This window comes from Mustela nivalis (assembly GCF_964662115.1).
Source record: "Mustela nivalis genome assembly, chromosome: 5".
NCBI lineage: Eukaryota > Metazoa > Chordata > Mammalia > Carnivora > Mustelidae > Mustela > Mustela nivalis.
In genome coordinates this window covers 101,743,583-101,757,210 of record NC_139024.1, presented here as the reverse complement: position 1 = coordinate 101,757,210, position 13,628 = coordinate 101,743,583, and the positions used below count along the sequence as shown (strand labels likewise).

The following is a 13,628-nucleotide window of genomic DNA, read 5'->3' as shown; positions in this document are numbered from 1 at the left end:
ATGTGAACGTGTAAAGAAAGCGTGAAGAAAGTGACTGAAATTTAGGGAAAGAAGGATGGTGTAAACTGTTTCTAATTTCTATTATCACAAGTAAGGTAGTACCTTAAGTACCTTCACACTTGGTAGAATCTGTTGAGAGTAGATACAGGGATGCAGGTTTCCTCAGCTATTGTTGTCCAGAAGGATTGCACCAACCTGTTTGGATCTTGATCTTTTTTTGAGGGCATCACATTAAGGGAGTCCCCCCTCCCCAAAGTGTTTTTAGAATTTGTAGGCCAGTAAGAAATATAGATAATAATACAAGTTAAATTACGTTGCCTATTATTCATAGGAACACAAGAGAAGGAGGATCTACTTCTTACCAAAGACATGTACTCACCTCACCCCAGCATGACAGGAACTAGTATACCAGCAAATACTTGGTTAATTCTACCAGTGCACACTTTCTGAGCTGGAAAGAATGTAGGGGATGTGGAAGTTAGTGCCACCTAGTGGTAAGACTGAGCTCTGACTCCTGGAGGTTCTGAATCTTTGAACCACAGAAATACCAGGGAGATTGTTAAAAAGAGGTTCTTTGCATACTTGAAACTAGTGTGACATTGTGCGTCAACTATACCACGATAAAAATAAAAAAAAAAAAATTAAAGAGGTGGTGAGGTCAGTTGAGCGTCGGACTCTTGGTTTCAGCTCAGGTCATAATCTCGGGGTTGTGAGCTTGAACATGGAGCCTCCGCTTGAGATTCCCACCCTATCCTCCTCCCTCTGCCGCTTCCGCTCATGCACTGTTTCTAAATTAAAAAAACAAAACAAAACAAAAAACTTTAAAGTAAACGAATAAATAAATAATAAGAAGGAAAAAGGAGAACAACCCCCCCCCCCTCCCAAATCCCTAAACCCAAGCCAAAAACTAACCCTCTTGGCCTCGCAGCTAGAGAGTCTAATTCAGAAGGAAGCAGAGTAGAGAGAGAGTGTGCGCTGCGTCTGTGTTAGGGAAGGGTGTCCAGGAATGCCCGTGTTTAAAAGGCAGCCCCACGTGGCGTTGGTTCTCATGGTTTGGTCCTAACTCCACTTAGAAGGCATTTTAGGGATTGGCCCAGCTCCCTCTTCCTAATCCTCTTCTCCGGCAGCTGCTGGAGTATCTCTTGATTATGTGGGAATGGTGGGGATGTTCTGAGACTATTCTGGGTGAAGAGGTTCCAGCTGAGCTTGCACACAGAGGAGGGATGGGAACAGGCCCGTGTGTTTGGGGATGAGAGAAAAGCACCGAAGAGTGACCTCAGTTTTGCCTCTTCCATTTGCATTTCCTCCTTATTGATTTCTGTTGACCTCAGTGCTATTTTGACTCTGTGGGTCACACCCTACTTTTGTCTTTTTTCTCCTCCTTCTTGTCCTTAGGCCTGGTATTTGGGGTCTCCATTATCAGACTCCATACCTTCTTCCATGTCCCTCAGTGGGAATTCCCGTGTGCACATTACTCTCTCAGTATCTCATACTGCTTCTCCCCCTGAAATTCTTTCTCTTAATTTTTTATGCTTTTACGCAGTCTAAAAGTTTTTTCAGACATCTTTTAAAAGTCTGAAGACCAGGGCACCTGGGTGGCTCAGTGGGTTAAACCTCTGCCTTTGGCTTGGGTCGTGATCCCAAGGGTCCTGGGATTGAGCCCCCGCATCGGGCTTTCTCCTCAACTTCTTCTCTCTCTCTGCCTGCCTCTCTGCCTACTTGTGATTTCTGTCTGTCAAATAAATAAAGAAAAATCTTAAAAAAATAAATTCTATTTAAAAAAAAAGTCTGAAGACCCCTGGGGCCAGTGGGTGGCTCAGTTGGTTAAGCATCTGACTCTTGATCTCAGCTCAGGTCTTGATCTCAAGGTCATGAGTTCAAGCCCCACTTTAGGATCCATCCTGGGCGTGGAGTCTACTTTGAAAAAGAAGATCAGAAGACCCACAACCACACTGAAGCCCCCCTTGGAGCCTTTAACACCCTATATCGTCTAATTTCCCACTGTACCTCATGCATAGCTTATATGTTTATCCTAGTATGTCATGAAATAATTGCTGCATAAATATGTTATCCTCCGTCCATTATTTTACTTATTCATTCATTCCTTCTGTTGTTTCCCTTGACTGGAATATAAAGTCTATTCATTTTTCAAATGCCACCCACATATCGAAGCCAAATATAGACTATTTTCGGTTTCATTCATTGATTCCCTCTCTGAGTTCTGCCGGCACTGTGTCCTCAACTGCCCACCTTAACTCTTAATCAGACAGGCCAGTGTATACAAGAATTGCTGCTCTTTGAGAAATTGTAAGCTACCTGAGGGCGGAGACTATTTTATGTAATTCTTCGAGATTTTCCAAAATCATATATTCCCAAATGCGTAATATGGCTTACTTATTTAAAGATTTTATTTATTTGGCACAGAGAGAGAGAGCACCAGCAGGGGGAGGGGTAGAGGGAGAAGCAGGCTGAGCAGAGAGCAGTGTGGGGCTTGATCCCAGGACACTGGGATAATGACCTGAGCCGAAGGCAGATGCTTAACCCCCTGAGCCACCCAGGCACTCTGTGTAATATGGTTTAACTGAACTTGTACTCTTCTCTTTATGGCATTGCCTCTGTTTAGTTTTGAATCTTCACTTTTTGGTGTTTTATAATGTTGCTTTACCTTCCTGCTTTCCTGCCTTCAGAGTCTGTTCTCAGGAACATAGAGTGACACTTTGCCACGTCACAGTATTCAGCCCTGCTCCTCTACCATGCCTCATGCCTAAGTAGAAATACCCTTCTTCACATGCGGTCTGATGTATATACACATAAGTAAAGCAATGTGCTCACCTGCTGTTTTTTATTTATTTTTTTTTAAAATATTGTCACTGAATTTAAAGCATTTTTTAATGTTGAGCCTCCTTCTACATCCATGCTCCCTTCAGGAATGTAAATGATCTCACTGAGCTCTGTGACTTTCAGAGCTCTTTGTAGAATTAGCGCTGCAGACTCTCCAGAAATGAACTCAATACAAATCTGGATTTGTGTGGGTTTGTTTTCCACTACAGGGATTCAGAGCGAGCCCTCGGCATCTCAGAAGACGGGCTGCAGCGGCTGCAGCTGCTCGCCTGGAAGAAGCCAAGCCTGTGGTGGAGGTTCACCACCAGAGTGAGCAAGAGATTTCTGTGAGGAAACGAAGAATCAAGAAAAACAGCCGAGTCCAGCCAGAATTCTATCACTCCGTCCAAGGTGCCTCAACCAGAAGGCCTGTGAGTAGAGAACTTTTATAAGAATGTTAAATCCATGGTGTAGTTCATTTCGTTTTAGAAAATTGTCAGATGAGATCGTCAGGTTGTTCTGTCCTTATCCTTGGCCAGTGCCCTGAACCCATACACATCCCAGGAAGGAGTGTGATTCCATAGAAAGTGCCGGGCCAGAGTTGTCCAAGAGGCTAGAGCTGGTCGCTGCAGACGGGGTGATTTAAAAACGGGTGAATTCTGAGCCCCATTAGAGGCAGGGTCGAGGATTAGAGCAGGGGCTGCAGAGTCCACAAGCCGAGGGGCCAGAATGGTGAGATCGGAGTTGGTCAAGAGGGTGAACAAGACAGAAGAGAAGCAGAGGAGGGAAGGGTAAGGCTGGGGTCTGGGCCAGTAGCTGAGCCCTGCTGGGATGTGGCTCTCGGACCGCCAAGGCCAGTGCTGTGGTCTATAGCCCGCCAGGGTGACAAGGGTGCTAGCCTTCTTGGCTGTGGCCTTTGTTCTGGACCAGGGCAGCAATCAGTGTTGTCCTTTTCTGCCCAAGTGCTAGGTGTTGCTGTGGGCTGCAGTGCTGCTTACCTGGGAAAGTTGAGCTCACCGGTCTCCACCGCCTGACCACATTGTTCTACGTGCTCTGATATTTTTTCTCGGTTCGGGTCCTCCCCCATGGACTTCTTATGCAAGGTTGTGATGGTTAAGGATTTGGGGCTTAGAAAATGCCACTGTAAAACATTCTCAAAAGCATTTCGTAACTGCAATAATGTTACATTGATTTAGCATTAAAATGAGGTTTTCCTGTGGTTCATTGCTCTGTTGTGGGGAGCATTTCTCATGCTAACCTAGGGGAACCATCATTATTTGGATTGATAATAGGTTTTTGTAAATTATTATAACAGAACTGCCCTTCTGTGGAAGTAACTGTGTCCCAGGCACAGTGGAGATTGCTAGGAGGCCAAGAGAACGTCTAACTTGGTGCACTGGCCAGAGACAATGGCAAGAAGCTAAATTCCCTTACAGGAAAGGTCCTACATGTTTTTGACCAATTGTAAAATAAACTCATATTTCAAGATCAGAGTCTTCTTTTCACGATTTAAGGAAACAAGCTATGTAGAATTTGGTATCTATGTGGTATCTACTATGAAGTGGTAGGAAAAGTTATTCATTCAACAAACATAATAAGCTTTTTTATATAGGAAATAAGGGATACACAGATGCATATTCATAACTGATGATTCTTAAGAGCTCGCTGTATAACAGGACCCCCTTAATAACCCTATGAGGTAAATGGTATTATTCCCATTTTTTGAATGATGAAACAGTGGCTCAGAGAGTATAAATAGCAGTCCTAGGTTTACCTAGCTGTTAGAGGACACTCTAGGGTTTGGATCTAGGCAGCTTGCTTCTAGCTTCTTGGCTGTCCATTCTGCTACCTTCCTGTAGTACATGGCCTCTCGGACAGCTGAGTTCATGGACCGACATGCAAAGAAGTACATGAGATGCATGTCTGTGTTCTGAAAATGTTATTATACAGTTCTGAACAAGGTGCCGGAGAAGCACTGTGAAGGAACAGCAGACGCCAAGGATGAGTCCTGAAAGATGAGTATATCAGGTGGAAAGTGGAGGTAGGGATCTCTGATGAGAGGATCATGTACAAGAGCACAGAGATGTGGAAGGTCTGGCGTACTCAGCAAGAACTGGAGGTGGTGCTGGTAGATGAGGCTAGCTGGGTCAGGCAGGGCTAGATCACCAAGGGATTGTATGTTATGCTGAAGAGTTGGCTTTACCTTCTGGGGTGGGGATCCGCTGAGGGTAGGGTGAATAGGCACGTTGGTTTTCTCGCTCAGAAGTTAGCTAACTCTTTGCTGCTTCTAATCTCCACGGGGTTCAGGTTGGATAAGTGGTTATCATCACACTTTAGAAACCATCAACCACCATTACTCTCTTGTGAGCACTGTATGTGAGCACGTTGGGTAATAAGATGTATTCCTGTTTGACTTTGAAATTGGTATCCAGTTTGTCTTTGAATGCCTAGCTTCTCTCTCCTTTTTTTTTTTTTTTTTTTAAGATTTTTATATTCGACAGGCAGAGATCACAAGTGGGCAGAGAGGCAGGCAGGGGGCAGGGGAAGCAGGTTCCCTGCTGAGCAGAAAGCCAGATGCAGAGCTTGATCCCAGGACCCTGAGACCATGACCTGAGCTGAAGGCAGAGGCTTAATCCACTGAGCTACCCAGGTGCCCCAGCCTAACTTCTCTCTTTGTCTGCCTGGTGAATTACAACTGACTTCTTAAGAGTGACTCATGATCAGCAACTTGTTCAGAAAAGTCTTGTCTGGTCTGTCCTATCATAGTGAGATACCTTTTTTGGTTTGATCTTCAGTACTTTGTACAGATCTCCTATATAGCAGTTATCCAAGTGAAAAAAATCAGGCTCTGTAAGAAAATGGGCATGGGTTCAAGTTTGGCTCTGTGGGTCTGGCAAGAAACAGGTGGCATGCTAAGAGAGTTTAACTGAGGAGAGTTTAATGAAAGGACTATTTACAGAGGTGTGGACAGGGCTAAGATGCTTCGCTAACCTTTAGGTGGAGCTTACCCACCTACCCACTCCTGGCCTGAACAGGCAGCAGACGACGCTGGTCTTACTGGATCCTGGTGAGAACTACTGGGGCCATGAAAGAAACTTTCATAGGAATTGTGATTGAGGAGTGCGGCCACAGCCAGAACCTGCAGAGGCAGGAAGAAAGTGAGGGGAGTGCTCTCTTAGCTCCTGCTGGGCTTGGGCAGGGCCTTGGGAGGTGCACCTTACAGAGATCAGCCTCCCAAGGACAGAGCAAGGGAGAGGTGGGCAGAGAGTATGAGAGAGGATAGGGACAGTAGAAAATAAAAGAGAACATACCAGGTCATCTTTGCCAGATGGTGTAACTCTCTGAGACTCCAATTTCTTACTGAAGAGTGACAATAACAGTAGCTAGCTGTGGAGCTGGCAGGGTGAATTAAGCTGACATGGAAATAGATGGGACAGTCATCTGCTTAGAACCAACAATAAGTGGTAATTCCTTCTCTTCCTTTCCTTTCCTTCCTGTACCTTGACTTATTTGGGGGCTCTATCAACTGGTAGCTCCTGGCCCATGACATCTGAATGTATTTTATTGAGTAAAAGAATGAATGATATTTACAGATGACATATAGCTTCTGCACTATAGGGATTTAGAGAACAGAGAGGGTTACCCTTTCTCCCTGCACCTCCCTCCCTGAATCCCCATAGGGTGGATGGGGGGGGGGTAACTCCTTCACAGAAAAGATGGGTTTGGGTTGGTCTTTAAAATTCTGGCCAGAATGTGGCATCTGGGTGGCTTAGTCAGTTAAGCATCTTCTATCTGCTTAGGTCATGATATCAGGGTCCTGGGATAGAGCCCTGCGTTGGGCGCTGTGCTCCCTGCTCAGCGGGGTGTCTGCTTCTCCCTCTGCCTTTCCCCCTGCTCATGCTCTGTCTCTCTTTGTCTCAAGTGGATAATTTTTAAAATCTTAAAAAAATAAAATAAAAGGCTGGCAGGAATGCAATAGGCAGCAGAAGTTAGGTATGACAAGTAGAATAAACAGAAGTACTGAGAATCACTTGATTGGATGTGGGGATTTCCATGAGAGAGAAGTACAGGAGCTGGAAAAAGAGATTGGGACCAAAATACATTCTGGGCAACCCCTGTGTTTGAACTTCATTGTCTGTGCATCGTGGAGTTCTAGAAGAGCATGATCAAAGCACAATTTTAGGAAGCTTAAACGTGAGCAGGACGAGTCAGGGAGGAGCAGGACAGCGGTCGGGTAATAACTAGGGCAGGAATGTGGGTGGGAGGTAATTAGGGCTGGAACTTGACCCTAAGACGTGCTGTCGTCTCGTGATCACTGCTTCTGAGGAATCAAAGATGACCTTTGCTCTGACTTCTTGAGAAGGAATTAGAAGGGAGAGAGTAGAGGCAGGAATTGGCAGGGGAGGCTACTCTGTTGCTTAGGGCAAAAAATCTGGAGAGTGTTCTTTGGGGCAGGTAAAGCTCACCTCCTCCATCTGTCTGCATCTGTTAGGGTTGTTGGGAGACTGGAAATTGTCAGAGTAGGTGAGGAAGCTATTGGTACCTTATCTCACATGATTCCCTTTCAGCCTCCTGGAATCTTATGGCCTCTGCTGATACATTCCTGTGTTTATGCCATATGTGGACTTGAGTCCAGGCCTTGTGCCTTCCTCTTCTGTAATTGGTTAGGTGCTGTCGGTAGTGCCTCACCAAGTCCAGAAGACACACACCTGAAGCCTGTGCCTTTCCTGACATATACCTTTGGAGAAAATCAGTGTTACCACAGGTTGCCATGAGGTCAACTCTGATGGTGTCTTGGAGATGCAATAAAACTAAATCAGCTATGGTGATTCAGGATTATTTGAATGACTTTATATGAAGCGCTCCAGACATTTTTTTTTTTTTTGAAGATTTTATTCATTTATTTGCGAGAGAAAGAGAGAGAGAGGAGAGGGACAAGCAGACTCGGCACTGAGCACAGAGTTGGATACAGGGCTTGATCCCATGACCCTGAGATCATGACCACAGCTGAAGTCAGCAGTCAGAGGCTTAACCGACTGAGCGACCCAGGCACCTGTCCAGACATTTCACATCTCAATCTGAATAATAAACAGGCCTGAGACTGAGAAAGAATGAACTAGGATGTAGCCATGAAGGACAGGGGTCAGAAGCTGTGAAAGCACTGTTTCAGTGAGCTTTCCGTAGGACTGGCCTCTTGATGAAGCAGGCCATGGGCCACATGGAAGGCATTATACCTCAGGATCTTGGGCTGCTCTAACCTGTGTACTTTTTCTCAATCCATAATTTATCCTCAAATGTGCCTAGATGCATTCATAATAGAGATCACTAATATAAACTTAATTAATAATGTATGTGCATTTTATTTCACTCCTTTGGAATGTTTCTGAAGCTGAGTTAGCTAAAAAAAATAATCCTGATTTTTCTCTTAGTAAATTTGCCTTGGGACTTTTGTTATGACATGTCACTGGAACACTTAAGGAATTTTCCACCACCTTGGAGCAGAAAAGATACTTAGTTCCCGATCTCCATTTGTTCTTTAGTATTTTGACAGTACAAAGCCTTTTTTGGGTGAGTACCAGAATCCTAGAGTTTTTAAACCTTCTCATCATCACAATACACATAATAAACAAGATCTCTCACGTTTACTGCCTGCTTACCATGTGGGCAACATGTGGGCATTGTTCTCCGGTGTTTCCCTGTTTTTTCTCATTTCATCTCCCCAGTGCTTCTCTGGGGTAGGTGCTTACTTTCTGGAAGGGGAAGCTTGTCATGCAGCTGGTAGATAACAGCACTAAGATTTAAATCCAAGCACCTTGACTGGAGCAGTTTGAGAATGGAGAAGTTCACATGATCATATTTTTAGTGCTAGATGTTTATCTTAATGAACTCTCCTAATGCATTTTAATCATGTTGAGTCTCAAGTTTTCCTGCTTGCATAGATGGTAGAAATGGTATTGAAAACCATAGGTAAGGGGTGCCTGGGTGGCTCAGTGGGTTAAAGCCTCTGCCTTCAGTTCAGGTCATGATCCCAGGTCCTGGGATAGAGACCCACATCGGGCTTTCTGCTCAGCGGGGAGCCTGCTTCTTCCTCTCTGTCTCTCTGCCTGCCTCTCTGCCTACTTGTGATCTCTGGTCTGTCAAATAAATAAATAAAATCTTAAAAAAAAAGGGAAAAAAAAAAGAAAACCTTAGATAAGCTTCAAACCTCATTTTTGCCATGCATTTTACTGACCCTCTCTTCGTGGTAGGGAGTGGTAAGAGCCTTTCTATCTCTTGCCCTCCCACATGAACCTGTTAACCAACCTGTTAACCTGTATACCAACACTAAGCCCCAGCAGGTATTTATGTTTGTGTCGGGAGTGGGATGAGGGGAAATTAAAATTTTAGAGCACTTGCAAATAATCAGGCATGCTGAGTCCATTCCTGTTACATTTCACTGATCCCAGTTTTTTATACCCTACCTTCCCTTGTGACTTAGAATTCCCGAGACTTTCTCATGGACGTGCAAGAATATCTGATTAAAAATTACTGGTGCTCCCAGGTCACAGCCCAAGCTGTAGCTCGCTCCCCCTGCAGGCAAAACTTTAGCCCCTGAAGCCACCACCCCTATTAATTGGATTACTGAGCCTGATAATTTTGACTCAGGAGTTGGCCCCTGGTTTAGCACAGATAATTGGTAGTCCTGCTTTCTGAAATGGCGAACGCTGAGGAAGAAGCAGATCTGGGTTGAGGATGGAAATCAAATTTCCAATTTGGATATGTTACATTAGAATTATCTGTTAGAGGGGTGCCTGAGTGGCTTGTCTGTGAAGCATCTGACTCTTGGTTTTGTCTTAGGTGGGTGAAGTCATGGGTCATGATCTCCTGGGTCATGAGAGTAAGCCCTGCATCAGGCTCCTACTCCGGGTATGGGAGGTGGAGTCTGCATGAAGATTCTTACGCCTGTCCCTTTCATCTGTGCAAGCAGACATGCATATGCGCTCTCTTTCTCTCTCACACACATAAATAAATAAATCTTTTTTTTTTTTTTAAAGAAAGAACTATCTGTTAGATATCCTAATATCTCAGTTTCTTGGAGAACATGAGCCTGGATTGGTGGTCATTAGTACAGAAATGTTACCAAGTTCATGAGACTGAAAGGAATGATTCAGGAAGCGAATGTTAATAGAGAGGAGACTTGAGGACCGAGCCTTGGGGTCCTCCAATACTGGGAGGTTGGAAAGAAAAAAATAAAGCTCCCTTATAATTCCAACTCTTCCCTTAGAAATACAGATGGAGAGAACAGATTTGGTGGTTGCCAGGGGTAGGGATATGAGAATAAAAAGTGCACACATCTGAATGCATGTGGTGTTGTCAGTGACAGAGAAAAATAAACCCTACATAAACACACACACACACACACACGAAATACAGATGCCTTGAGAGATGGGTTTAGGGCCCTTAAATTTCATTTAAGGGTATTCATCTTAGACCAAGAAAAGGCAAACTCAGGTAGAAACTACAGAAAGTAGCAGAAAAGGATTTCCCAAACCCACTCCTTACTCTTTCCTGCTCCTTCTCCTACTACACCGATTCCTTGACCTCACCCTTCTTTGTCTTATGCTGCTCAATTTTGGTTTCCAGTCTTGGGGAATATATCTGCTTTTCTTTTTAAAAATTTTTTAAATTTTTAAATTAACATATCATGTATTATTAGCCCCAGGGGTACAGGTCTGTGAATCGCCAGGTTTACACACTTCACAGCACTCACCATAGCACACACCCTCCCCAATGTCCATAATTATCTGCTTTTCGGATTGCAACTTGGCTCATTGTAAGGCTGCAGGATATTTTGGAACATTGCATAGTTTTCTTTCTTTTTTTTTTTTTTTTTTAATTAGTATTAGCAGGATTTCAGGTCATCTTTGTAGTTGGAAACTTGCTGCCGTGTGGAAAAGCTAACTATACACCCTTGATCTCATTGAAAATATACTAGGATGTGTCTCTGTTCCTTTCCTGCTTAGATTATTAAATGGTGTTCCCTTTCCTTTTGAAATATGTAGGACCAGGCAGCTTTATTTGCATAACCTTAGGACACTTCCCTTTCTGTTGAAGGCTTGACTGTACAGCCTTACTCTGGCTTAATTAATCAGCAAATACAAAGCTTCTAAAGGAAATGTTTGTTTTCTTTTTCTCTTTGGAATTCTAGAGAGTGAACTGAATTAATAAAGTCAGATTTCTTTTACTAACTGCCTCAGAAGGATTTATTGAATTATACCCCTGCAACTTACCGAGTCTGCTATGCATTGCTATGCCTCCCTCACATAATCTTACAAAAGATTTCGCTTACTATAAATTTGCGAACATTAGGAATAAGAATATTGGTGCACAGCACGCAAGGTAGGTGGACTGCGTTAAAAGAGTAGTGCTAATACAGGCAGAATTTAATTTTGCAAACAGTTCATGGAACCAAGATTAATTTGGTGAAAGGATTCTTGCCCTTTGCTTGGAGAAAAAGAAGCCCATCTTTCTAACTTCCTGTGTCAGCATTTCGAATACAGCAAGACCTGTTGCCATTCCTTTTAAGTCTTTCTTGTACTCCAGGTTACCTATTGTCTTAAAAACTTTTAATTCTCTCAGCTCCAAGCAAAGGAAGCTTGAAGAAAACTCAAGCCTTAGAGAGACTCTGTTAGATAGCCATTTATCCCTCCAAAGTTTTCATGAACAACCTTGGATCAAAGGACTGAAAAGAAAGCCCTTTCAACAGTGGTCTTTAAATGGTGAGGGAAATGTGGGTGGGTATAAATTCCTTTATTTTAAAGTAGGACACACTGGTAGCTTCCTTTGGAAATCTGTTTGGCATTTAACAGCCGTCTTTGTCTGAGGTGACTCCTTGATCTTTGTCCTCAATACCATGGGTTACAATAGAAGACCCTTCTCTGTTGTATCCTCTGTGAAGAGGGTCTAGCTTCGCCCACCTGCTGCTGTGTTCCTTTCAGTCCTTGAGAAATGAAAATGATCAAGTTTGAGGGGATCTTAGAGCTTATCTGATTCAGAGGTCCTCCTAAAGCAAGATTCTCCTTTGCTCCAGGCCTTTGAGTGATAAGATCACCCATTGTTAGGTAGCTCCAAAGTAGCAAGTTAATTGAACTTGGAATAAAAAAGTTGTTTTCACTTATTTGTGGAGCATAACAAATAGCATGGAGGTCATGGGGAGTTAGAGAGGAGAAGGCAGTTGGGGGAAATTGGAAGGGGAGGTGAACCATGAGAGACTATGGACTCTGAAAAACAATCTGAGGGTTTGAAGTGGCGGGGGGTGGGAGGTTGGGGGATCAGGTGGTGGGTATTAGAGAGGGCACGGATTGCATGGACCACTGGGTGTGGTGCAAAAATAATGAATACTGTTATGCTGAAAATAAATAAAAGAAAAAAATAAGTTGTTTTATGGGCTCATGGTTCCATCTCTCTGGACCTTTTCTCCTAGATCTATTTCTCAACTTTTCTACATATCACCTTCGTTGCACTCTCCAAACCACCTCCTGGTGAGTGTAAGGATCTGATTTCTTTCAGTAGTTCCTCCCTTTTCCCACTGCCCCCTGATTGTCAGGTGATGAGTATGGTTCAAGAAAATCAAACTCTGGAAATTGAACATATCCAAAGGGAGCTTAGTTTGTGTCTCTGGAGAGGAGAGGTCAGTTCTGGAAATGACAGTAGTATTTCAGGAACAGTATTGCTTTGCGGTGGCATTTTGTAGTTAAATAATACTTCCTATTTTTTAAAAGTATGTTTGTATTCATTATCTCATTGAATCTGCACAACCAACTTGTGCACTGGGTAGGGCATACATTGTTACCCCAATCTGACAAAGCTGTGTCTCACAGGGAGCAAGAGACCGACCCCAGGTCATCGGTCTAGATTGAGACAGACATCCCTTATCCCTGTAATCTCTTGGATGAGCTCAAACTCAGATAACATTTGGGGAATTCAGTGAGAAATTTCAGGGACAAGAATATAGATTCCAGTAGACGGTAGGAATTATTCATCTTCCCAACCTGATTCATTCCCAGGGAGTATTAGTTGTATACCTTCATGAGCTTCCTCAGTGTGCATTGTCTATACTGGACGCCCTAGGGTACCAGTGTATTGGCGAGTCTGCTTTGGTCTAAGACCACCTGGCTTATGCCACAGCCTGCACACATCCTGCTCACTGATCAAATGGTCAAATAAGTAATTGACTCTGATGCTGGGAAACATCACTGACTTACTAGCATCGATTCCCACTATGTGCAGCTCAGCATCACTATGATAAAGGAAGATTAGATACCTGATTTAATCTGGTGTTAAAATTAGGTTGAAATATTATTGTGCATTGTTACTGAGAATGTAGAATGGTGCAGCTTCTGAGGAAAATAGTATGGCAGTTCTTCAAAAAGTTTAAAATAGAATTACCATAGGATCCGGCAATCCTACTTTTGAATATATAGCCAAAAGAATTAAAGCAGGGTCTCAAAGAGATATGTGTACTCCTGTGTTCATGGTAGCATTATTTATACTAGTCAAAAGGTAGAAGCAACCCAAGTATTCATTGACAGATGAAAAAATAAACAAAATTTGATATATACATACAGTTGACCCTTGAACAACATGGGCTTGAACTGCACAGGTCCACTTATATGTGGATTTTTTTTCTATAAATATAGTGGAACATTTTTTTGGAGATTTGCAATGATTTGAAAAAATTTGTGGACAAATTTGTAGCTTAGAAATACTGAAAAAAATTAAGAAAAATTAGGTATTATTGTAAGAATACAACATATAATAGATATAAC

At 43.2% G+C, this 13,628-nt stretch overlaps 1 protein-coding gene across 7 annotated transcripts in view; it reads left to right on the top strand.

The window, feature by feature from the left end:
• The window catches only part of DST (dystonin), a 469,472-nt gene that overhangs the window by 51,709 nt on the left and 404,135 nt on the right, over positions 1-13,628 (top strand). For all 7 annotated transcript variants that reach the window (XM_082731256.1, XM_082731255.1, XM_082731253.1 and 4 more), the window contains exon 3: positions 3,051-3,251. In XM_082731256.1, the coding sequence (XP_082587382.1) occupies positions 3,051-3,251 (201 nt within the window). The remainder of the gene's footprint in view (positions 1-3,050; positions 3,252-13,628) is intronic.